The following is a 27,820-nucleotide window of genomic DNA, read 5'->3' as shown; positions in this document are numbered from 1 at the left end:
ATTAATGCTGATTGATGTGAAATAATTATACATTGCAAGAAATCATCTCTTTTATCATCATATAATGCACTTGCCAGTAAAGATCCATGGTTATGCGCAGTGTGGCAGTGCAGAAGGAAGTTGATAGAGAATAGAAGACTTGTTCGACTCAATACTAAGCATTAAATTATAGGTTTCATGTTGAAACAAAAATTGTAACTACTTTGAACTTGTGTAGCCCTGTACGATTTGAAAAAGTAGTTCCTTAATTGTAAACTTAATGTAGTCATTGACACAAGTAATAAAAGAATAAATTAGGAATTAAGGTTGCTTGTTACATAGTGTAGAGACGGGTAAACTGAAACACATAACTGTTTCAAAACAAATTAATCAGAACAATGTAATGTTTTAAAACACTGTTTCTAAACAGTGAAACAGTTTGTGTTTTGTAATAGTATAGGTCTTCACATTATATCGTCTTGAGTGTCTACTGTATAAATATTGTCAAAAAATACAAATGAGGTACAAGAGCACCAATCATCTCAGAAAGTATGAAACTTTCACTTAGGCGTCTTTGCAGTTCTGTATTTCCTGTAGCAAATGCGCTGCTTTCGTGTCGTGTGACTCATACTTCCAATTGGTCGAGGACATACTTCATATGTTTGACATAAGAGATTTTTTCCAAACTCGTTTCCCTGTATTCTAGTGGCTAATTTTGATAGGTTTTATGAGTGATAATCTGTATGTGCTCTTGAAAAGGCTTATCATGAGATATAATTTATTGAGATAACATTCTGGAAAGCAAGGCACTGAATTAACATTTATGAGTGTGCCTCTCACACTTTTCTTACTCACAGTTAAATTTTCCATTGTTTGTCACTCAGAGCAGGATGCAAAGTGACAGATGCACACAGATCAAAACATTACCATAACAGACTGGAGCATATAGTGCAATGGTCAGGTACGGCAGTTTTTCATCAAACATTCACAAGTTAGGTGGATACATCTCATAATATGTACACCATGTTAAAACATTTCAAGGTAACTGAAATGCAGAGATCAGTATGTTTCCTTGTAGTATAAAATCTGGACTAAAATTTGAAACAATTCATACAGTGTAATGCCTTTGTGATACCTATATCATGGCAGACATGGCTATGCACCACGTACAGTTCTTGCTAGAGAAGTTAGTTTGAGGTTCAGGTATATGGAATTCCCTCGAGTACACACAGCAAGCAGTTTTGTTATCGTTTCATTATAAAATTCCTCAGGAAATCGGAGACGAAGTTAAGTTGCTGTTGAAATGCAATTTGTGTCACAGTATCTGAATGCCAAAAACAAAGGTATTAAAGTACCAATTTTGATTTGCCTGAGAATTATTTATGATACACAAGTATCAAGATGCCTATCGTGTAATAACCAACGTAGCACATTTACAAAAATAAACACACAAACATATACATTCAAAAATAAGATACTTATTCTCAAACAAATTCAGTGCACATTGTCCAAAGAACAACAAACGGAGAACTTTTATTATTTTGAGTGTGAATAATGTGCATATATATGGGCAGTCAATTAGAAACTAAGCTTTATTTTCAGAAATCGTGAGCTTCATGCTGTTGTGTGTCAAAAAGATTTTGACTCTCTTGAAAGTGTTTTATAAAGTAGTATGTTAAATGTACCTCAATCTCGTCCGAGACAGAGCGAAATGAAACATCACTGTTTCGATACAATTAGTCCATTCCAAATACAAGTGGACTGAAACAGTGTTATTTTGAAACAATGATACAGTTTTTGTATCTGACTCAAGATCAAATCTGGTCTCATTTTCAACACAGAGCAGAATGAAACACCACTGTTTCAAAACAGTGAAACATGGCCATTTCAAAACAATGAAACAGTTCCATGTATCAATAAACTGTATCGAAACATAGAAACAGTGGTCAAGTCTATTAGTGATGTAATCACTTAGTAGAGCAGCGTTACTGTAAATATGAACATAAGTAGGTTATTGTTTGGCAGCAACTTATACCCTTGGTTGTCTTTATGACCCTAGGGAATTTATTTAGAAAGTTGAAAGCCTGATTTATCAAGCCTCTGAAACATCCATCCCAAAATAAGTCTGGTTAGCTTAGAATACAGCCTGTTCCACGACGGAGTGAGGAATACCGGCCAGAGCCTCTGTGAAGATTTTTATGCAGAGCATCAGCAGAAAATGTTGCAGCCTTATATGTAACAACTGCAGTACTCTGTAGATTCATTAAAGATAGCAGGGAAATTGTGACTGCAGTTCAGGAATTCAGCCAATCATTCCATATCAACAATTCAAGTTTAGATGTCAATCAAAGGAATCTTTGCCAAAGGCAGATCAGTAACAGTCACTGCTGTACTGTAAGAAGAAACACATCTAACTTCTCCCAGTGAAGTGGTCCAAGAATTGCACCTTATTTTTGCCAAATAAATATCCAATGATGCCCAAGATTCCATGTTTCATTATCATAAAGATGACATGGAGAGGGAGCTGTTGGACTTAGTCACTGAAACTGGTATTGTGCAGGTATCACAAACTGGTGGGTCCTCTCACTGTAGAAGATGGCCATGTGTTCATGTGTTAGGCGGCAGTGGCTTATTATTATTAACTACTCCCAAAGTTACTTCTACATCTGACAATGAATCTCTGGGCAAGATAACATGCTGTGTCCTCCTTACCAAAAAGTCCTTGCTCTCGTCACAAATTTCACTTGATACCCCATATGATTGTACTTTTGACAACAAGTGTAGGTGCATTACTGAGTCAAATGCTTTTTGGAAATCGAGAAATGCTGCATCTGTCTGGTTACCTTGATCCAGAGCTTTCAGTATGTCATGTGAGAAAAGTAGGAGTAGGATTTCACATGATCAATGTTTTCGAAATCCATGCTGGTTGACATTGAGTAGGTCATTTCGTTAAAGATAACCGATTATGTTTGAGCGCAAAATATGGTCTACTATTCAACAACAAATCGATGTCAAGGATATTGGTCAGTAGTTTTGTGGATCACTCCTGCTACCCTTCTTGTAGACGGGAGTGATGTGAGCCTGTTTTCAAGAACTGGGCACATTTTTCTGTTTGAGGGATCTATGATAGATAAGAGGGGAATATAATCTGACAGGGATTCTATTGGGCCCAGGGCCTTTGTTTAATTTGAAGGATTTCAGCTGTTTCTCAAGACCACTGACATGAATACTTATTTCATTCATTTTTTAGTGGCATGAGCATCAATTGGGGCAATTATCATGTGTTTTCCTTTGTAAAGGAGCATTTGAAAATGGTGCTAAGCATTTCAGCTTTTGCAGTCTATCTTCAGTTTCAGTCCCTATCTCATTCGCTAGGGGCTGGACACTAACTTTGATGCCACTAACAGCCTTTACATAAGACCAGAATTTCTTTGGGTTCTGTGAAAGATTACTTGACAGTATTCTGCTACAGTAGTCACTGAAGACGTTGCGCATCGCTTTCTTGACAACCAAGCGTGTTTCATTCAGCACCTCTCTTATTTCTAGTCCTATGCTTTCTTATACACCTTTATATAGTAATCTCTGTTTCTTTAGAAATTTCTTTACAGTGGTCATTATGAACTGTTCTACTGGGTATGGAACATATATATCTTTCTGCTTGTTTTAGTTGTCTTTTGTACTTTGTTAATCATTGTTGCCACAACTGTGTCAGGGTCACTGATACCAGTTTCGATGTGGAGATCCTCAAAGAGGTCAGGCCTATTTGTTGCCATTAGATCCTCCAATATATTTCCATCGTGAGTAAAGTTCCTAACTATCAATTTCCATAGAAGACATCTAGTAAAATTTCACAGGATGTCTTATCATGCCCACCACTAGCAAAACTGTAATTTTCTCAATTGATTGTTGGATGATTAAAATCTCCACCAATTATTACAGTATGATTGGGGAACTGAGGTTTTCTCTGAAGTTTTTGGTCACATTAGAAGATTCGTCTGGTGGGCAATGGAAGGATCCAATTATCATTTTATGCCCCCCACCGATAGTGACTCATGCCCAAGGAATGTCGCATGTAATCTCTACCTGAGTGGATTTGAGTTTCTTGTTACTGTGACAAATACGCCACCTCCATTTTCCATTTGTCTGTCTTTTCGATATAACCTTAAATTTCCCCCAAAAATCTCACTGCTATCCATTTCCGGTTTCAACCAGCTTTCTGTACCTAGTATTTTGTGAGCTTCACTGCTTTTTATGAGTGCTTCAAACTCTGACACTTCGTTGCGAATGCTTCAGCAATTTAATATTATGATTTTAATGCTCTCGCCCGTGGGAGGCATTTCTTTCCATCTTAACTCATACTTCTGGGTTTCCTACAGCATTGTTATCTGAATTGGACAGAGAGCTGCTTAATCTAATAAAACCTTGTGTGCACCCCCACGCAATCAGCTACTTGAGTAGCAGCCTGTGATGTATAATGCACAAATGACTCATTTAAGGGGACCCTACAGTTCTCAACCTATTGTTCAAGTCCAGCAAGTCACTGCCCAACCTGTCACTGAACCTTCAAAGGCTTGACTCAGAATGATCAGTTCTGGAAACAATGCCGCAAATTGTGAGCTTCGTTGAAACTCCACGCGCAGCACTATTTTTCTCAACCTTCTCTGCCTACCTCTGGAATGACCCAAGTATGACTTGGAGCCCAGACAACAGGTATCATTCATTCTAACGTGTGCCACAATCTGCAGTTGGTTGCACCCTGTTCCTTCAATGGCTCTGGACTAGCCATGTCAACATGTTGAATGAAGCCCACAGGTATACACACTGAGTGTTTGCAGATATGATTTCATTGTTTGTTGATGCTGAACAGAGAGATTATGTAAAATATTGCCTATTGTGACATTAAAATACAACACAGTGAAACAAGCACTACAGGGTTCACACTGTTTTTTCTGCTGTTGTGAGGCTGTAAGGACAATGGATACACTGTACATGTTTCAGCCAGATGATACTCAGCCTGACTATGTGAAACACCTCACCACCAGGACTGAAGAAGCAAGGCAGCTGGCTCACTTATGGACTCTGGATGTCCACAAAAGACTGAGAGCATTATAACCCCAAGCTCTGGTCAGTGAGATACAGTCCAGGACACTGCATATGGATTTGTACACGTGTGTGGAAGGTGAGAGTATTGGAGAAGTTACTAAGGCACTACATTGGTCTGCATCATAACCACTGTTACTTGTCGGGTTGTCACCTATGATGTCGAGGATTCTGATCCACAAAGCTTTGATGACAGGATCTACCTTTAATGTTCCTCACAGTATTGAGGATATAACGTGACCGGAATGCTAGGATCTGTCATGCCACCATACTAAGGACCGTCGACAAGATCTAGATAGAACCAGGGTTCCACAGTCGCCTCCAATGAGAAAATCTGAAACAGTGGACCGCTGTTTCTATGCGAAATGTGGTACATAAAGTGTGGCATAGTGGATAGTGTTGCTAGTTGGCGTGCTAGTTCAAACCTGACCACCAGAAATTATTTGTTATTTAGTATCTGCCATTTCTGGAAGGTTCTTGAAATATTTTATGTTTGTATATTCTGGAATGTTTGGTGTTTGTATAAATTGCTGACCTCTCCCTCCAGAAATCCAGTTCTTTTCTGGGTGACATTAGTATTCATAATAAATATGCTTCCAGTGCTAAGTATGGTATTTCATTGATGACCCTGCTTTTTTTTTGTGCTTGAGTGTGATTACGACGTGACAGTATGCTATAAGACGAGTCTGCAGTGAGTGGTTTCAGTGAAGTAGTTGAACACGTCAATATGACTAAATTTCTTGAGCTGTGGAGAGAGTACACATTGCAGTGGAATTTTCACAGAGATAAACTGCTAAACAAATTAAGCAGCCTCTGGTTAATGTCTTTAGGGCGCTCAATGAAAGGTGTGACATGACTACCATGAAATGACTTAGCTTTGTTCAACTTTATCGACTTCCGTGATTCTTTCTGCATTCATAAAAGATTGACCATAGAGAAAACAATTACAAGAACTCACGGATGTAATCCTGGCAGAGCTAGACAATTACTATTATCCTGTTGGTATATTGTGTGATCTTGTCAAAGCCTTTGATTGTGTAGGTCACAAAATTATAGTTAGCAAATTAAAGTGTTGTGGCATTAATGGTACTCCTCTTGTACAGATGGTGGATGACAGAAAGGAGGAGGTCTCAGTAACACACTGTGTGTCAGCCATGAAACTAACCTCAGAAAGAGTAACATAATTTGTAGAGTACCTAAAGTATCGGTACACAGCCCGCTTTTGTGTCCTAACCTACATAAATGATCATCCATTGATTTTAATAAAGGGTGGTTCAAAACTATAATAGTTGCTAATTATACAAGTGTAGTAATCAAGTGCCCAAACACAACCTTAGTAAACGCAGATCTGATTATAGCTGTAGCAGCCTACGGGTGGTTCACAGTTAAATTTGCCTTAATCTCATAAAGACTCATATTGCACTGAAGTGACAAATCATGTAATACCTCTGAATGTGTGTCAAACCTCCATTTGCTCTGCATATTGCAGCAGCTTGATGTGGCATGGGCTCAACAAGTCACTGGAAGCCCCCGCATAAATATCGAGCCATACTGCCTGTATAGCTGTCCATAATTGCAAAAGTGTTGTTGGTGCAGGATTTTGTGCATGAACTGACCTCTCGATTATGTCCTACGTGAATGTTTGATGGGATTCATGTTGGGCAATCTGGGTGGTCAAACAAATTGCTTGAACTGTCCACAATGTTCTTCAAACCAAATGAGAACAATTGTGTCATGGTGATATGGTACATTGTTCTCCATAAAAATTCCATCGTTGTTTGGGAGCATGAAGTCCACAAATAGCTGCAAATGGTCTTCATGTAGCCAAACATAACTATTTCCATTCAGTGATTGTTTCAAATGGAACAGAGAACCCAGTCTACTCTATGTAAACACAGCTCACACTATTATTGAGCCACCACCAGCTTGTTGACAACATGGGCCCATGGCTTTGCGGGGTGTGCGCCACTCTTGGACCCTACCATCAGCACTTACCAACTGAAATCAGAACTCATCTGACCAGGTCATGGTTTTCCAGTCATCTAGGGTCCGACTGATACGGTCAGGAGCCCAGAAGCGCTGCCGGCGATGACAGATACATTCATCGTACTTCCCAAATTCATTTCTGTGGTTATTTCATGCAGTGTTGGATGTTTGTTATTCCTGACAGTTCTATGCAAATACTGCTGCTTTCAGTTGTTAAGTGAAGGCCATCGGCTACTGTGTTCATGGTGAGAGGTAATGCCTGAAATTTGGTATTCTTAGCACGCTCTTAGCACTATGGATCACAGAATATTGAATTTCGTAAAAATTTATGAAATGGAATGTCTCATGTGTCTAGCTCCATTATCATTCCACATTCAGAGTCTGTTAATTCCCTTTGTGCATCCATAATCACTTCTGAAACAGTTTCATATGAATCACCTGAGTACAAGTGACAGCTCCACCATTACACTGACCTTTTATAGCTTCTGAACTCGATATTGCAGCCATCTGAATATGTGCATATTGCTATCCAGTGACTTTTGTCACCTCACTGTATAAAGTTTCAAACCAATAATAATGACATACTATCACCAAAGCATACATTAATGGCCATACACTGAATTAAATACACTGTGCAGGATTCCTTGGGGATAAGTTGGAGACCAGGTTAAAATGGAGTTGACATGCAGATAATTTAATTTATCAGCTCAGTTCAGTGTTTTATGCCAATAGAAGCATCTCTCATTGTTTTGACCTAAAGACAAAAGTTTTTATGTATTTTTCATACTTTCACCCACCGTTGTCTTTTCGATTAATGTTCCGAGGCTGTGTATCTTAAGTAAATGAAGTGTTTAGTAAGCAGAAGTGAGCAGTAAGAGTATTGTGTAAAGTAGATAACTGCACTTTGTGCAGAAGCCTCTTTTAAGGATGGTTGATTTCTGTCACTCACTTTTCAATGTATTTACTCCATAATGGTTTTTGTTAATCACAGTAAAAATCAGGTAAAGCTAAACTGTGATTCAGAATCAGAATTTTCGCGTAGACTGTGCCTAATTATGTAGGGTTCAGGATGGAGTTATTTAATAATATAAAGTGAGAAATTGGGAGTCCCTACCAGTTCAAAAGAAAATTAAAGATATGTCTCATTAGGCACCCTCTTAATATCTAGACTTTGAGATTGAAAAGTTCTTTTAACTTCTTGACCAGTAGCAGTGTTTGTTACAATGATGCATGAGAAGTGGCATGGTACTGTAAATATGACTTGTATTTACAGATGTACAAAAAATTTTGTGTGAAAAATACCATTGTCATCAAGTAAATTCTAAGAAATGAATAGCAGATAAACAGCGGTATACGGGAAAGCTTAGAAGGCAGCAATTTTCAAACTAAATTTAGACGGTGTAAGTGTGAATTGCGTCAAACAGTACCGTGATAAATTATTGTTAACACAGTGCACAGATCAACTTTCTATGATTTCCTGCTATTTTGTTTGACTTATACCTGCACTTGGTTCACATTTCTGCAAGTTCTCCACCTTGATTGGGTCCATTGAACACGAATGAATGAATGGATGAATGAATGAATTGGTGAACCTGGGAGTCAACACACACACACACACACACAAATATGTATAATTCATAAAGAAAAGTGATGGTCACTGTAGGAAGCTCACAAAATGTGAACACTAAATCAGTTTTCAGAGAACTGGAAATTTTTCTGATTCACGCATACATATCTTAGTGACTGTTTTATTTGTGAATAAGAACCTCCATGTGTTGGAAGGAAATTTACCTGATTACTACACCCATACTAGTGCTAACCATCATCTAACAAGCAAGAGACTGAGAAAATGCTTGACAGAACAAGACACATACACAGCATACTCTATAATAAATTCCCATGCTCAGTCAAAAATAACAACTTATTTATGAAGAATGTCAGCAGTATACCAGTCCAACATTATTTTCATTTACTTGCTGAGTAATTGGAACCTAATATATGACAAATTAAACTTAAATTTTGCTTAGATTGCTACTTAATTTATGTTGTTTTTTATTTAGTTGCTGTAATTAAGATCAGTTTATGTAAAATGTAATGCTATAGTCTTACATGTAATGGTAGTCAGCTGACAATTAATTCTTATGTTGATGTGTGTAGCCCATTCTGCACTTTACGGAATATGTATATTCATATGTAAACCGCTACTGTAATGAAAAGCTAAATGCTTTTTTAAGATTATTGTATAAGTGTATCTTATACCCACCAAGGAGGCTCACATCACTGGAGTATGTGTTTGGCCACCACAGGGCCCTGGCCATTTCAGCCCTACTTCCCTTTCCATTTTCCCCTCTGCCTTTCCATTGCAGGGTCTTGTTGGTGCTGGTTATGTTTGGATTTGGTTTCTGATTTTTTGCTATACACCTTTCTTTCTCCTGGCACTCTCTGTAACTTTTAATTTTCACTATATGGTCCCCATTGTTGGATTTGATCTTTCATTCCTCTTTCAAATTTTAACGATGTGTGGATAGTCCAAGGAAGGTCACGCGGTGTGGTGTACATTCCAATTTTTACACCTTCTATCTTTGCACCCTTCCTTTTTCCAAAATCCAACTCAGTAGCCATCCCATTTGTGTGTGTGTGTGGGGGGGGGGGGGGGGGTTGTTACTATGTTTGCCCTTCATGGCTGGGTCACAGGGCCTACCGGCAATGGTTAACCAGCTAGGTTACCACTGTTATGGCTGAGCGGCACATGTGAGGAGAGTGCTCATTCACAGTGGGTGCCGCACCAAGGTGGATGACTCGCAAATGAAATGGATTAAGCTTCCTTCTGCAGGAGGCCACACGGCCCCCAGCAGCCTCTTCTGAAGGAGAGATATGACCTCACTCAATTGTGGATGCCACTTGCATGTGACTAATTGGGTGACTTTCCTGTAGCTATCGCCCCCATAATAGTCTCAATATGGCACAAGATATCATCATCCACTGTGATCTCGTTTTACAGAGTGATGACAAGTTACATGCCAATTTGAAACAAAGGGGCGTGCCATTCATCCATCATGTCTAACAGAGACCAAAGGAGAATAGGGTTGATACTGAGGCCTTCATGTTGAACTTTGAAGGTGAATCATTGCTTGGAAAGGTGTATCAGTATGATGTGAAACTGTATATTCTCCCACCCGTGCGTTGCTTCAGATGCATGAGATACAAGCACATGGTTTTGCATTGTAAAGCCAGCCCTGTTTGTAGGGATTGTGGATGTTATTTGTACACGAATGCTGCTACTTGTGAAGCTGCCCTAATGTGTGTCAGCTGTGGGTAGAACCATTCCCCCTGTTCAGTCTTCCAAAACTTGTTGTCTTGTTCACCTCTCCTCCAAAGCAAAAAGGAATCCAAGAATACAAGACTGTTGACTGATTTTCATATCAGAAGGCAAGAAAAAATACGGACATTTGCATCCTGTATGTAAGATGACAACATCTGCTATGGCTACAGTGACATCATCCTCCCTAGCAAAAGTATTCTTGCCCTTTAAGCCTTTTGTGTCGAGCCCCCCATGCCAGTCCCCTGGTGGGTAGAGCTGTCCTCTTACTGTTTCCCACTTACAACCTGCAACTGGGCAGCCAGTAGCTGAAGGAACCACAGGTTGCTAGTTGTAGAGCTTTACATTCCTCCTCCGTCCCTCAAACTAGGGCAGACAAGCCCTTGCAGACATTGAGATCATCCAAGGAGAAGAGGGACAAAAAAAGATCTCAAAGATAAAGGAGGTTCCGGTGGTCCCCGTGCCATTGGACCCCACATGGTCTGCTTCAGTACCCAAGGTAGAGTCCCCAGTGGCCCCTGTGTTACTGGTTCTCCCCACACAACCTGATCCAGAACAAACATGTATTGATGCATATCCTCGCAACTGGTGGCGGTGGGTGACCCTGGTTTAGTTCAGTTTAGTTTAGTTATGTCATGTTCCATAGATCTTTTTCACGATTATTTACTGATATGATGTGGAACAAGTCAGATTACAAGATATATGTACACACATGAAAAGTGCTAATATTAATATCACTGAAATTTTTAGTTCTACACATGTAACTAACTACACTTAGAGGTAAGAGCTTTTTTTGAAACAGAAACTTGTCTATGGAGTAGAAGGATTTGTCCAAAACAAAATGATTTTAAGCTAGATTTAAAACTTGATCTGCTACCTGCCAGACACTTTTATGTTGATGGGCAAATGATCAAAGATTTTTGTTGCTGAATAATGTATTCCTTTTCGAGCAACTGACAGCTTCAATAATAGGAAAGGTCATTTTTCCCTCTAGTGTTCTTTGCAAATTGAGATGGATTATTTATAACGAATTTCATTAGCAGATTTATGTACCCTGATGGTGCAGTTAAAATACCTAACTCCTTGATAGGTGCCTACATGACATCCTTGGGTGAACACCACTGCTCTCTTTCATGCAATCAATACTGTATGTCTAAGTGGTGAGTTACCCCACAAAACTAACTTTGCAGTTAGGAGGTTGATCTGTTTATTACTGAGACTAGCGATTATACGAAGAGTGAAAGAAGCTGAACTTAGTTGTTTGAGAATCTCAGTAATATCCTTCTTCCGGTTCAAGTTGGCATCAATGTGAACACCCAAAAATTAGGAGAAATCTACCCTGTTAACTGAGCCCTGTTCATATGCTACATCAATTGTCGGTATGACTCTGTTCGGTGTACAGAACTAGATATAGTGAGTTTTTTTTCAAAATTAAGGGAGAGTCCATTTTCTGAGAACCATTTAATAATTCTTTGAAAGACATCCTTAACAATATCTTCAGCTGCTTTTTCTGGAATGGGATGTATTATAACACTCGTGTCATCTGCAAAAAGTACTAGTTCTGCTTGCTGAACGTTAAGTGAGAGGTCATTCACATGAATAAGGAACAGCAGAGGACCCAAAATCGAACCCTGTGGTACTCCCTTTGTGATGGTCTCCATTCACTAGAATGCCACCCTCCCCAACATTATTTGTGTTATTCAACACAATTTTTCTGAGTTTTTCTAAGAGTGTGACATGATCACACAGTCAAATGCCTTGGAAAGATCTCAAAGAAACCAGCTGGCGATAATTTGTTACTTGGGCTTATGCTATTTGATGGGTAAATGTGTAGATAGCATTCTCAGTCGAGTAACCCTTCTGGAATGCGAACTGTGACATGCTGAGTAAATTATTTTCACTTAAATGTGAGACTACTCTTGAATACATAACTTCTTCGAATATTTTAGAAAATGAAGTCAGGAATGAGACTGGTCTATAATTATTTAAGTCACTCTTGTCCACTTTCTTATAAAGAGGTTTGACAATTGCATATTTCGATCTGTCTGGAAAAATTCCCTATGCCAGCAAAGCATTACATATATTACTATCACTTATTAAATTAGAACAACACTTCAAAATTCTGTTAGAGACTCCATCAACATCACATGAGCTCTTGTTTTTCAGTATATTTATAATTCTCTTAATTCCAGTGGGGGATGTTGGTGCTATTTCTAAAGGCCTAAAGTCCTGCGGAATGACATTTTTAATATATTTTTTTGCTCCCGCCTCCTTGACACCTTTCACACTCACAACCCCCCAACCCCCACCCCCACCCCCCAGTGTATACTGATAGTGTGATCCTCCAATGGAACTGTAGCTTTTTTTACACTACCTGCCTGAGCTGCAATGTCTCTTGTGTTGCATGGAGTTTGCACATATCTTCAGTATACTGTCTGCAATAAAAACATGCTACCTGATACTTTTTAGGCCATGAGAGAACATATGTTTTTTTGCCAGGTGTAATGTGTATTTCCCTCCTGATGGTGAATGTCTCAGACCATATTGTCTGCACTGACTCTTCAGCTTGTCTTACCCCTTCATGATTTTAGGTTACTTCAGTGCCAACAACCCTTTATCAGGTCAAACTACAACCCCTGACCAAGGTAAAGCTATCGAAACTTTGCTCACAGAGCTCGAACTTTGTTTCTTGAATACTGGTACCTCCACACACTTCAGTGTGGTATGTAGATCTAATTTGCCCATTGATCTTTCCATTTGCAGCCCTTGTCTTCTCCCTTCCATCCATTGGAGAGTCTGTGATGACTTGTACAATGATAACCATTTTCTGATCATCCTGTTCCTTCCTCTGCATCACTCACCAGGTTGTCCATCCATATGGGCTCTCAACAATGCTGACTGGGGGATGCCTTTGCCTCTGCCATTGCCCATAGCACCCAGCTATGTGGACGTATTAAAGCGGCTGTCCAGAGTACAACCACAGCCGTTCTGTCGGCAGTAAACTTAGCAGTCCCTTATTTCTTAGATTCCCCTTGTTGGAAGGCAGTACCTTGGTGAACTTCAGAAATTGCTGCGGCCATTGTTTAATGGCTCTGCAATGCCATGTGCAATATCCATCGATGGATAACCTCATTTCCTTTAAACATCTCCATGCCTGGGCTCAAGAATGCTGGGAATGGTGTTGGGATGCGTACACCCCCCCCCCCCCCCCCTACTCAGGTTTGGGCAAAGGTTAGTCCCTTATGGACACCAGTTCCCTACTGGTGTACCTGGTGTCTACTTGGATGTCGCTGAATGTTTTGCTTTGCACTACACCCGAACCTTTGCATCTGAGAATTGTCAGCCTGCATCATGTGTCATCAAACAGTGGGTGGAGTGAATTCACTTACCTTTCACTACATGTCACCTAGAACCACATAATGCTCCATTCAGTGAATTGGAATTCCTCCATGGATTGCCAAATCACATTCTTGCCATCCTCAACTGTATAGGGAGCGAGGGTAGTTCCCATCTCAATGGCAATAAAGCGTGAGTGGAACTGGGTAAATACCCCCTTGAGATGAACAGCTATCACCCAATTAGTCTCACTAATGGCCTCTGCAAGTTGCCTGAACATATGGTGAGCCGGTGGCTGTCTTGGTAACTTGGGGTGCTTTTGGCTTCATCCCAGGATGGTTTTCGTCAAGGCTGCTCTACTGCTGACAATTTGATTGCCTTAATCTGCCATCTGGTCAGCTTTTGTCTGGTGTCAACATCTTATCACCATCTTCTTAGAGTTGCAAAAGGCTTATGACACCATATGCCGTCATCACACCCTCATTTCCCTACATGAGTGGGGTCTCCAAGGGCATGCACCCAATTTTTTGACTGGAACTTTGTGTCACACTTTATTTTCCAGTTCAAGTTGGTACTTCCTGCAGTACTTCCCATATGCATGAGAATGGGGTTTTGCAGGGCTTAGGATGTGCCTTTTTTCTAGTGCCTGTTAATGGTCTAGCTATAGCTGTGGGGTCTACTGTGTCACCCTCCATTAAAGGCTGTCATCCACAGCTTCCGGCTTTCAGCTGCCAAGACAGGCGTCATGCACTTCTGTCGCCTTTTATTGTCCTTCCACAACCAGAACTCTATCTCAGCAGCCTGCAGCTTGTAGTCTAGTGGTTAGCGTTGCTGCCTCTGGATCATGCGGTTCCAGGTTTGATGCCTGGCTGGTTTGGGGATCTTCTCTGCCCGGGGTCTGGGTGTTTGTGTCATCCTCATCATTTTGTCATCATTCGGGGAAAAAGGTGAGGCTGGACTGCAAAAAGATTGGGAATTTGTACAGATGCTGATAACCACACTGCTGAGTGCCTTGCAGACCATCATCATCATCTACCTCAGAGAGCAATTACTGAATGTGGTGCAAGTCTTATTGCCTCCCGGGACTCGTCTTTGATGCCTGGTTGACGCTGCTTTCCCATCTTCACCAATTTAATGAACTTGTTTGTTGCACCTGCCTTAGTAATATGAGGTGGGGTACAGATGGCTCTACACTGAGGTGGGGTACAGATGCTGCACGCAATGCACCATTGTGGGATCCGACTTACAACAGGTGTGTTTTGGACCAGCCCTGTAAACAACTTACCCATGGATGTTGGGTTCGCACCACTGCAGATCAGGCACCAACAACTGCTGCTCAAGTATGCCATACACATTTACTGCTCTCCTGAGTGTCTGAACTACCATGTACTTATTCCTGGTAGAGAGATTCCTCTTTTTCGACAGAGGCCCAGTACTGGAGTTATGATCACAGTTTGCATACAGTGTCTCTGCTCTGAACTCCAGCTGTCTGTTGCTTCTTGTCGGGGAGCAATCGCGTACGTCCACATGGTGTGTGGCCTAGCCTCAGATCCGTCTCAACCTGTCCTTTGGACCAAATGTCTATGTTCAAACAATGTTTTATTTTCTTTATTTTATTTATTTATTTTGCCTCCCGTTCCTGGCTGTCCTTGATGCACTTCCAGATTTGTAAGTGGTATCCAGCCAATGGGTGGACCGGTTTTGCCTTAATGCATACAAGCTGCAATGAACAATGCTCCATGCCGAACCGATGCAGTATATTCACCGCAGAATTGGTGGCCATTGCTCTAGCCCTCATTCATGTTCATTCTTACACTGTCAAGATTCTCTGAATCGGCAGATACTCCCTGAGTCCAGTGCTACCTTTGATAACTGTTGATTGTGACTCCAGGATATCCTTTCTGAGCTTCATCAAACTGGACATTCAATTGTCTTTGTCCAGACCTCAGGTCACGTTGGAATCTCCGGGAACGAACAGGTCTGCCAATTGGCTACCACAACACCAACTTTAGAGGCAGGGGTACTGAAACTGAACCTCCTGTCGACTCTGTGCTATTAGTTGTTGGAGGCTTGGAAAACGGGTGATGGATTGGGTTGGTGTGGCCTGATTTCTCCAAACAAACTGTGAGCAATAAAAGGGTTCACGACCATGTGGTTAGTTAGTTAAATGTTCCCTAGATCATTTGCACAATTTTTTTTATCAAAATGATGTGGAACGAGCAAGTTTACAGGATATATATACACAATCAGTGTCAACATTAATGAACACTTGTTTTTACTGGCTACCACTTTGTAATTGCAATTCATCAATGGATTAGAAGGAGTTGTCCAGGAGAAATTATTTTAAATCAGATTTAAAACTTGGTTTTCGCCTGTCAGACGTTTTATGTTAATGGACAAATGATCGAAAATTTTTGTTGCTGCATACCGAATTCCTTTCTGAGCCACTGGCAGCCTTAACAACAGGTAATAAAGGTCATTTGCTCCTCTAGTGTTGTATGTACACCACCGGTCTTCTCAAATTGTGATGGATTATTTATAATGAATTTTATTAGCAAATATGTGTATTGTGAGAACACAATTAAAGTGCATAACTCCTTGAAGAGGTACCTTTTAACATCTGTGGGCGAACACCACATATTATTTTTACTGCTCGCTTTTGTGCAATCAGTATTTTCTAAGTGATCAGTTACCCTGTAAAATTACTCCATATGACATTATTATGTGGAAATATGCCAGATATGTCAGGAGACTGATATGTTAGTTTCCAAGATTCGCAATTGTGTGAAGAGCAAAAGTAGCTGAACTCAGTTGTTTGAGAAGCTCAGTAATATGCTTCTTTCAGTTCAAGTTTTCATCAGTATGTACACTCAGAAATTTGGAGCATTCTACCCTATTTACTGACTCCTGCTCATGTGCTACGTCAATTGTTGGCCAGACTATTTGTTGTACAGAACTGAATGTAGAGTGTTTCTTCAAAATTTAGGGAGAGACCATTTTCAGAGAACTGCATAGTAATTCTTTGGAAAATATCATTTACTGACTCTTCTGTTGCTTTCTCTCACATGGAATTTTTTATGAAACTTGTACTGTCAATGAAAAACACCAATGTTACTTATTGAATGTTAAGTGGAAGGACACACACACACACACACACACACACACACACACATATCCATCCGCACATACACAGACACAAGCAGACAAAGGCAAAGAGTTTGGGCAGAGATGTCAGTCGAGGCGGAAGTACAGAGGCAAAGATGTTGTTGAATGACAGGTGAGGTATGAGCGGCGGCAACTTGAAATTAGTGGAGGTTGAGGCCTGGTGGGTAACGAGAAGAGATGATATACTGAAGGGCAAGTTCCCATCTCCGGAGTTCTGACAGGCTGTTGTTAGTGGGAAGTATCCAGATAACCCGGACGGTGTAACACTGTGTCAAGATGTGCAGGCCATGCACCAACGCATGTTTAGCCACAGGGTGATCCTCATTACCAACAAACACTGTCTGTCTGTGTCCATTCATGCGAATGGACAGTTTGTTGCTGGTCATTCCCACATAGAAAGCTTCACAGTGTAGGCAGGTCAGTTGGTAAATCACGTGGGTGCTTTCACACGTGGCTCTGCCTTTGATCGTGTACACCTTCCGGGTTACAGGACTGGAGTAGGTGGTGGTGGGAGGGTGCATGGGACAGGTTTTACACCGGGGGCGGTTACAAGGGTAGGAGCCAGAGGGTAGGGAAGGTGGTTTGGGGATTTCATAGGGATGAACCAAGAGGTTACGAAGGTTAGGTGGACAGCGGAAAGATACTCTTGGTGGAGTGGGGAGGATTTAATGAAGGATGGGTCTCATTTCAGGGCAGGATTTGAGGAAGTCATATCCCTGCTGGAGAGCCACATTCAGAGTCTGATCCAGTCCCGGAAAGTATCTTGTCACAATTGGGGCACTTTTGAGGTTCTTCTGTGGGAGGTTCTGGGTGTGAGGGGATGAGGAATTGGCTCTGGTAATTTGCTTCTGTACCAGGTCGGGAGGGTAGTTGCGGGATGCGAAAGCTGTTGTCAGGTTGTTGGTGTAATGGTTCAGGGATTGCGGACTGGAGCAGATTCGTTTGCCACAAAGATCTAGGCTGTAGGGAAGGGACTGTTTGATGTGGAATGGGTGGCAGCTGTCATAATGGAGGTACTGTTGCTTGTTGGTGGGTTTGATGTGGACAGATATGTGAAGCTGGCCATTGGACAGATGGAGGTCAACATCAAGGAAAGTAGCATGGGATTTGGAATAGGACCAGGTGAATCTGATGGAACCAAAGGAGTTGAGCTTGGAGAGGAAATTCTGGAGTTGTTCTTCACTGTGAGTCCAGATCATGAAGATGTCATCAATAAATCTGTACCAAACTTTGGGTTGGCAGGCCTGGGTAACCAAGGAGGCTTCCTCTAAGAGACCCATAAATAGGTTGGCGTACAAGGGGGCCATCCTGGTACCCATGGCTGTTCCCTTTAATTGTTGGTATGTCTGGCCTTCGAAAGTGAAGAAGTTGTGGGTCAGGATGAAGCTGGCTAAGGTAATGAGGAAAGAGGTTTTAGGTAGGGTGGCAGGTGATCGGCGTGAAAGGAAGTGCTCCATCGCAGCGAGGTCCTGAACATGCGGAATATTTGTGTATAAGGAAGTGGCATCAATGGTTACAAGGATGGTTTCCGGGGGTAACAGATTGGATAAGGATTCCAGACTTTCGAGAAAGTGGTTGGTGTCTTTGATGAAGGATGGGAGACTGCATGTAATGGGTTGAAGGTGTTGATCTACATAGGCAGGGATAGTCCCTGTGGGACACCTTTTGTGATCCCCCCCCCCCCCCCCCCCCCCACTTCCAGGTCACTATAATTGTCTAATTATCCAAATTATTCAGCACAGCTCTTTGCATTCTGTTTGTTAAGTGTGATTCAAACAATGTGTGTGTGAAACCATCAGTTTCATTAAACTTGAATTTTTTAAGAGAGTATTGTGATCAACACAATCAAACACCTTGGGAAAATCACAAAAAATACCAAATGGCGATATACTATTAATTAAGGCTTGTACTATTTGGTGATGAATTTATAAATAGCAGTCTCAGTCAAGCAACCCTTCTGGGAATCCAAACTGTGATGTGCTAAGTAAATTGTTTCCTCTTAAGTGTGTGACTACTCTTGAGTACAATACTTTTTCGATTTTTTTTTTGGAAAAAGATGTCAATAAGGAAACTGAACAATAATTGTTTAAGTCAGTCTTGTTATATTTTTTATGTAGTGGTTTAATAATTGCATATATTAACTTGTCTCAGAATTTTGTTTGAAATAGCAGTCTTTCCTTCATGCTTCTCGCAGGGAATCTACTTTTCTCTTCAGCTTTGCACTGGCCACACTTGGCTGACCCATGGCCGGATTCTACAGTGTGGGGATCCACCTCATTGTCAGTGTGGTGCCTCTCTGACAGTGGTCCACATCTACTAGACTGAACTAAGTTGACCACCTTATGCTGAAACCTTAAACCTGCAGACGTAATGCCTCTGGTGCTGGTGGATGAAGACAGAGTGGCTGATCTAGTTTTACATTTACCCATGAATGTGTTTTTTACTTCTTTTTGTGAGGTAGGGCACACTGGCCTTGTCAGCCACTTGAGGGATTGGAGGGGTGCCCCGTCACCTGCTCCAGGGAGCCCATGGCTGCCCTTGCTCAATGGTCCAGTCTGGCCCCTATCATTCTCACCTTTATAATTCTTCTTATTGTTTTATGCCTGTCATTGGTTACTGTCTCATCAATGATGTTCTCTTCCCTGAGATTTTAGCAACATTTCTGTGTTGTTAGATTTTCTTGTGTTAATGGAGTGTGAGGGAACACCAGTTGGATGCAGAAGGTGCGTCTCCCACCGCATAACATGCCCTGGGGGCGTCCACCTGCTTCCTGTATGCAGAAACTCACCAACCTTCACTCTCTTACCCCTCTCACTTTTACTTGCTTCTGTGTCTTGGGTTTATTGACTCTTTGTTACAGCTGGGCGCTTCAGGATTAGTGTTCTGTATTCTTGTTTTTGAGGACTCTTCCCAACTTAACACAAATAGGGTGGAGGGTCTTGATGACCTCATAGTTTGGTCCCTTTAACCCCGCCAATTCAGTCCAACCCAGTGGATCCCATATCATGAATGTGACTAAGTGGTAAATAAATAAAATAAAAATAAACAAAAATCAATTATTATTTGCTTCTCTGGTTGAAACTTACTTGTAATAAACAAAGAGAATTTTATACTGGAGACGTTTCACTTTTATTTACAAAACATCTTCTGTGATCATTCTGTAAACATGGATGTATGTGTTTGCACACTTTAGGTGTTATAGATTAAAACATTATTTCTGGCATGCAGTATATGGTTGTTCACATATTCTGCAAACCAGTGTCTTTTCCTTATTTGTTAGCGGAGGTTGTACATATACACTTGACAGTTTTCTGCCGTTTTGCACTTTGCACTTTCCCTTTCACTGCATTGGCATTATTTGCACTTCACCTCACTAAGCACAGTATTACAGTGTGAGCACATGTATGTGAACAAGAGGCAGAAACACTGTAAGTAAATTGCACATCAAAAAACGCTGTTTTAATCTATAACAACCAAAATGCACAAACATACATATCCATATTTACAGAATGGCCACAGATGTGTTGTAATAAAGGCAAAATATGTATGGTATAAAATCATCTTTAATTGATTGCAGTAAGCTGAAGACAGAGAAACCAGTAATAATTGTTTTTAACAGCTGCTTTGGAAGATGACCATACAAACATGTAAACAAAAATAATTGCAGGAGAGATAGTTATGCAGGTAGCTATTCCTCCCTGTTATCTAGGAACATCCCGCGTCCGGCCATCCTGATTTAGGTTTTCCATGATTTCCCTAAATCACTCCAGGCAAATGCCGGGATGGTTCCTCTGAAAGGGCACGGCCGACTTCCTTCCCTGTCCTTCCCTAATCCGACGAGACCGATGACCACGCTGTCTGGTCTCCTTCCCCAAACCAACCAACCAACCAACCAACCAACCTATCTAGGAACAGAGGAAAAAGTTTATACAGAACTGAGAGAGATGTTGCGACAAAAGGAGAGGTAATATAAATGTCATCTCTATCTGTCCTTTTAGCCCTGTCGTGTAATTCTTAACTTGTATACACCAGATGACTTGACTGATGCTATTTTGAGTGCAAAAATTTGAACATTTTGAAGGTTTGTAATTTTATGTTTCCATTTAATTTTATAACTTGACTTATTTTTATGTTTAATTTTTGTTTTCAGGCAGCAGATACGCTCACTGAGTATTTTACAAAGGAAGGAAGTTGACAATATTCATAATGTATTGGAAACATGGCAGTGCAGTGGTTGTAGGGAGGCGACATCACAAAGCAATGTGCCAGATGATAGCTTAACATTACACCCAATTGGTACCATCTCTACTTGGTTTCCAGCCAAAAGAGGAACACCCCGACAGCCTGGTATTTGTGCAAGCAGCCGAGGGAAACTAACACTTTCTAATACAGTCTTCACAAATCCTGAACATGCCCTAGAAGGATTGGAAGAATTCTCACATATGTGGTATGTATGTCATCGAAATGCTAGAATCACTTCTGTGTGTGAGACATTCTGCAACAGTACAGTATGCCTATAATTTGCATTAAGGGGCAGCAAATCTGGAATTTTTACATTAAGTCATTCATTTTTGTGCACATAGACTTGATCCTTTATCAAGGATACTGATAATATACTTGCCTACAAGAGCATGTGATCTAATTTCTCCAGAAATTTTGCTCTTCACTGCCACCAACAAATCTCTTTTGTACACCATTTGGCTGATGCTGTGCATTTCCTCCCCAGTGCTTTTCTGCCTGAGAAGTCCAAGACCATTCTTAAGGACTGACATAAATGATATTTCAACTGACATTTATTTCACCTTTGAGTGTCATACTTACAAAGGTACAGCAATGGGAACCAGGATGATTCTTTGCTTGCAAATTGTTTAATGAGTCATCTAGAGGTGGCCTTCTTGGAGTAGTAGATTTACCAGCCTTGGTTCTGGACTAGGTGTATGTATTATTTAGTTACTGCTTGGTCTTGTATTTTGCTTGTACATTTTAAATTTCTGTAGCATCTTAACTTTTCGTTCATAATTTTATAGGTATCCCAAAAAGTGCCAGAAATTGTGGTTGGAGGAAAACAACTCATATAGGCAATTGCTCTATTTCTGTCTGTTCCCTGGATGAGTGTTTGTAAATGTTTCTCTTCACTGTGCAGTAATTTTCTCTTTATTGCTGTGATGTTATTAAGGACAGGAAAAATACTTTTAATTCCATGGTCAGTTTTGGTGTAATTTTTTTTTGCATATTTCAGTGTCATTTTCTGCCAATTTTGATGAGACTTTCTGCTGATTTGGTATTGGTTTCTTATAACTTGTTTGTGAAGAACCATGTGTTCTTATTTTGACGTTTCAGATCACATTTATTACATTATCCAATTCTTCCATAATACAAGTGGCAATAATTCAATAATACACACATAACCAAATAACCTGACTATGAAAACCCACCTTAAAAACGGCAAGTTGACAAGGAACTTTCAGGTACTAAAAAACAAATATAAAATATGACATCAACAAATGAAGGTTGGTAGACCAAAGAACAATATACTTTTAATCATTATCCAAGGTCAACACTTTCCACACAACTGCCCTGCGGCAGTGTGTAGCCCCCAGAATGTGTGAGTGTTTTCAATGCTCTTGTGTAAACTGGTGGTGTATGTGGCGCCTTCTGGGGGCTTGTTTGCTGAGGTGAGGGCAACGCTGGGCTCGAGTGACTTTTCCGACTACAGGGTTGGTTTGAGGTTGTCAATGTGGAATCTCAGTTTTCTTGTTGTTGCGTGGGGGCAACTGATGTAAGCAAATATGACGGTTTGACCCGTTCCAGTGATACCATCAGTGGCTTGCTATTGCACATTATTTGCAGTGTATATTCCCCACATTTGAGTATTTGGCAAGCTCCAGAGTATGGTGGTTGTAATGAAGGGTGCATTATTAGTTGCAGCAGGCAGAAGACGTGCTTTGGTAGTGCTGCACGTTTTAGCAATTTTGATGGAGATAAACTCGCACTGCAATGTTCACCTTCAGCATGCCAGTCTAGAAGTGTGCAAAGAATAAGCTAAGTGAAAAATTCGTGCAATATGCACATTTGTTGATATGTAAAACCTGAACTTGGGAATTTTCCTTTGTGTGATACCGCACCCCACGTTCAAGATCGTGTGCCGACTTGAAGTTTGAGATTTGTGTATTTTATTTTTTGCATTGTTTCTGCAAAATCTTTCATTGATTGTCTCAATACCCATTTGTATTGTGATATATTTTGAATTTTCGAACATTCACGAGTGCTGCGATAAACTTGTACTATTATCGTCAGTTGCAGGCTTAAACTTACTGTGCTATTTTTAAATTTTTGAGAACAGGTGGCCTATTCTTGTTCAAATAATTATTCTCTAATTTCATTGCACAATTCAACTATATTTTCATAAATTATCAGTACATGTGTTTTGGATACGTAATTTATTTTGTAGCAAATCAGTTTTTTTGTGGCTCACAGTTTTGACAAAGAATATATCACCCCTGAACTTCATTGTATATTTTCAGAAGGTACCATTGTCCTTTGCATAATCTAAGAGCAATTTGTACCAAATCGGCGTCTGAGATTTAGTTACTGTAACAGATTTTTTAACTGACATATTGTGTTATATCTAATTTTCCCTTAAAGAGGAGCAGCCCTATATATTATCTGCATTTATCATAAATTAACTCTGTTTTCAAATTTGCTAACAACTATAATTAACCTCAAAATGTTTTAGGAAACTAGTAATCTCGTTTTGGTGTAGCTGCTTCAGTTCTTGTAGAGAATTAGCAGCTTTTTAGTTCAGCAGATAAGAAGCTAGCTTAATTTAAAGTTATTTGTTTACTACCATATAATAAATTGCACCAGCCAAAATGCAGCATCACTGTCAATGCTGTTCTCGAACACAGGATGAGTTGGTTGACATTTGTAAGCAGTTGGAAATCACCCTGACTACTGTTAAACGATTGGCAGCTGCAGTGAATTGGTGTGTTAGAAGAGATCCCGAGAGTCGTCTACCTGTGATACCTGTACCAGAAGTACCTCAGGTACTATCGTCTCCCATGGATCATGTCTCTGCAGAAAGAACAGATATGTTGTTACTTGTCCACTTGACTCCGAGTGGCATGTCAATGGGAGATCTATGCGTCCTGTACAGGGTGATTGGAGACGAGGGTGGACTCTGGGTGTTGTGCTGATCCCCTTAACCAACAAGTTTAAGGTGCTGTCTTGCACTGAAAATGAAACTGAGCCAGTGGGACTCATGTCACCTATTTGGGGAAACGTGTTTTGTCCGGTGGCAGGAGGAGGCAAAGGCTAAAGGGTAGGGGTCTATTAATTGTCAGCAGTTCAAATGTACGGCAAATGGTGATAGCCCTTAGGAAAATGGCAGCAAGGGGCAGAAAAGGCACTCTGTGTGTATGCGTAGGGGCTTAATTCAACATTTTGAAGAAGCTATTCCAGCAGCCATCGAGGTAACAAGGTGTAACCAACTGCAGATTGTGGCGCATGTTGGAACAAATGATGCCTGTCGTATGGGCTCCAATGTTATTCTTGGGTCATTCCAGCGTCTGGCAGAGAAGGTTGAGAAGAATAGCCTTACGCATGGAGTTTCAATGTAGCTCACAATTTGTGGCATTGTCCCCAGAACTTATCATTCTGAGTCGAGTAAAAGGACTGAACCAGAGACTTCGAAGGTTCATTGACAAGCTGGGCAGTAACTTCCTGTACTTTACCAAAGGGTACAGAACTGTGGGATCCCGTAAATGAGTCAGGTGTGCTCTGTGCATCAGAGGCTGCTACTCGGCTAGCTGACTGTGTGTGGGGTACACACAATGGGTTTTTAGATCAGGCAATTCTCCATCCAATCCGGATAACGGTAGCTGTAGGAAACCCAGAAATATCAGTGTAAGATGGAAAGAAATTTCTCTCGCATGTGAGAGTTTTAAAATCCTAATGGTAAACTGCTGAAGTATTCGCAACAAAGTGCCCAAGTTTGAAGCACTCATGAAAAGCAGTGTAAAGCCTAACAATGTAAAGTGCTCTGGTCTCCATTCTCCCCACTCACCGGAGTGCCCAGTGTACATGAAAGAAAAAAGAATTCAGGAAATAGTGAGCCTTGACTGTTTCAGCTACTTTGAGGCTCAGAAGGAATTTCGCAGACTTAACCCTTTCCCTCTACCTTTGCTTCAGTTATGTCTTCCCCTCGTTACCCCTATCCTGCCCCCCATCCCTTTCCTCACCCTCGGTGGCTCCTGTTTCTTTCTCTCCAGGAACCACTCCTCCTCCTCCTCCTCAGCCTCAGCCAGGGGAGAAGTCCTCTTCTCGCACTCCAAGGGGCCCCAAAGCACTCGCTCTCTGTCTGATCCCAAGTTCACTGCAACCTATTCTCTTACTGATAATGCCTCCTCTCTCTCCAAGGGAGAAGAAGAAGCAGTGAAAGTCAAAGGACGAGGCTTCCCCAGCTTCCCAGGGAGCTTCGCCCCCTCTACCTAATCCCGAATCAGACTCGGCTTTTTATGGAGGTCACCCCTCCCTCATTGGCGACGACCACTGACCAAGTGATGTGACCTCCCCTCAGCTTCTTTGTCTCACCTGGACGCTCACCACACGATAATCCAGTGGAATTGAAACGGATATTATCGTCACCTCCTGGAAATACAATACCTTGTTTCCTCCTACTCTTCATTGTGTCTTGCTCTTCAAGAAACACACTTTCATGATGACCACTCTCCAATGTTTTGTAGTATAGGGCATTGTGTCGGAACTGCGCTGGCCCCGGGATAGTGTCTGGAGGGGTCTGCACTTTATTTTGCACTGATGTCATTTGTGACTGGATCCGCCTTCATACCACTCTGGAAACAATAGCGGGTAGAGTGCAGAAAACTCCGACAATCACCGTTTGTAATGTCTACCGCCCTCCAGGTAGGTCTCTTCCTTATGTTGAACTGTCTACCTGAATACAGCAACTCCTGCCCCTGTATCTTGTCCTTGGGGACTTCAGTGGACACCACCCACTGTGGAAGAGTGTCATTTCATTGGGTAGAGGTCTTCCACTTGACCAACTTACTACCGACATTGGTCACTCCATGGTGGTCCTTGTGACAGTGACCACTTTCCTGTGATTCTGTCATTCCCCTGCAGCTGCCAGGCAGACATGCCTCCATGTTGAGCATTCCGCAGTGCCAGTTGGCCTTTATATATGCACTTCGACACCTCTCTCTCGAATTGCATTGATGCGGTCATGCAGGGAATCTCTGCCACTATTCTTCACGCTGCTGGACTGTTGTCCACTTATCCACAGGTTGACCAAAACCGTGGTGGACCAAGAACGTAGCAGTCGCTATCCGGGACTCCCAATGGGCGCTTCAGCAATTTAAACAACACCCTTCACAGACCAACCTCCTCACTTTTAAGTGTCTTTGTGCTAAGGCTTGTTACCTTATTATGCAGAGTAAAAAGGAATGCTGGGTGTGCTATGTTTCCGCCCTGGGGACATATGGCTCTTTGTCGCAGGTTTGATCCATGCTCTGTAGCCTTCTGGGCCGCCAGCGACAGTCAAATGTCCAGGGGCTTATCCTCCAAGGTATTCTGTCTATTGATCTATTGGTTCTTGCAGAACATTTCACGACATACTTTGCGACAACACCTGCGTCCTCTTCCTATTCTGCTACCTTTCTCTGGCAGAAACACAGAGTTCAACCAACCACTCTCTGTTTCAACCCTCGCCAAGTTGAACCCTATAATGAACCCTTCACTGAATGGGAATTCTTGCAGGCTCTTACCTCTTCAGGTGACACAGCCTTAGGCCTGGATTCCATCCACAAGCAGATGATGCAACAATACCAACACTTGGACATTACGCAGAGGCAATATCTACACAGGGTCTTCAACTGCATTTGGCTCATGGGTGCCTTCCCCTCACAATGGCGAGATAGTACAGTTATCCCCATCCTTAAGCCTGGGAAGAACCCAATGTGTCTTGACAGCTACCACCCAATTAGTCTTTGTAAACTGTTTGAGAGGATGGTTAGCTTCTGATTACGTTGGGTACTCGAACTTCGGGACCTTTTGCCCTGATGAGTGTGTCTTCCGGGAAGGATGATCTCCAACTGACCATTTACTTAGATTGGAAACTGCAATCCAACAGGGTTTCACTAACAGTCGGCACCTTGTCTTGGTCTTCTTTGACCTACATAATGCACACAACATGGCGTGGTGCCATCACATTTTACTTATCCTCCACGACTGGGGCTTTTGTGGCCCCCTCTTTATTTGGTTTTTTATCCCACCAGCTCTTCTGGGTTTTGAGTTGGCACTTCACTGAGCACCCCTCAGATTCAGGAGAATGGTATCCCACAGGGTTGTTTATTGAGTGTCACACTCTTCCTTGTAGCCATCAATGGGCTTGTTACCTCTGTTGGCCCTCAGGTTACCCCGGCATTGTATTCGACGATTTTTGCATCTGATGCAGCTCCCACTCTGTAGCGTCTGCTGGACGCTGGCTCCAAGGTGCCATCTGACAGACCTCTACATGGGCTGTCCCTATGGCTTCCAGTTTTCTCCCTCCAAAATGTGGGTTATGCATTTTTGTCGTCAACCCATAGTACACCCCGATCCAGAACTTTATTTAGGTGACCAGCTCCTAGGTGTTGCAGCACAGTTCCATTTCTTGGGCATATTATTTTTGATAAGAAGCTGATGTGGCTGCCCCATATTTGCCTCCTGAAGACTACTTGCATGCGAAGCTTAATGCTTTCTGACGCCTGGCCCGCACGTCTTGGGGTGCAGACCATGCTACTCTTTCCACCTTTACTGTGTGCTCTGGTCTTGTTCAGACTAGATTATGGAAGCCAGGTTTATGACTCAGCAGCTCATTCCACTCTGAAAATACTTGATCCTGTTCACCATTGTGGGGTGCGCCTGGCTATTGGTGCA

At 41.5% G+C, this 27,820-nt stretch overlaps 2 protein-coding genes across 3 annotated transcripts in view; one reads left to right on the top strand and one right to left on the bottom strand.

The window, feature by feature from the left end:
- Nucleotides 1–27,820, bottom strand: part of LOC126262553 (uncharacterized) — a 371,380-nt gene that overhangs the window by 196,634 nt on the left and 146,926 nt on the right. The gene's annotated exons all lie outside the window — the stretch shown is intronic.
- The window catches only part of LOC126262550 (tRNA (adenine(37)-N6)-methyltransferase), a 104,455-nt gene that overhangs the window by 803 nt on the left and 75,832 nt on the right, over nucleotides 1–27,820 (top strand). For both annotated transcript variants that reach the window (XM_049959241.1, XM_049959240.1), the window contains exon 2: nucleotides 21,036–21,332. In XM_049959241.1, coding sequence (XP_049815198.1) covers nucleotides 21,036–21,332 — 297 coding nt within the window. The remainder of the gene's footprint in view (nucleotides 1–21,035; nucleotides 21,333–27,820) is intronic.

Source organism: Schistocerca nitens, chromosome 6, assembly GCF_023898315.1.
Source record: "Schistocerca nitens isolate TAMUIC-IGC-003100 chromosome 6, iqSchNite1.1, whole genome shotgun sequence".
Taxonomy (NCBI): domain Eukaryota; kingdom Metazoa; phylum Arthropoda; class Insecta; order Orthoptera; family Acrididae; genus Schistocerca; species Schistocerca nitens.
This window is presented reverse-complemented; position numbering and strand designations above follow the sequence as displayed.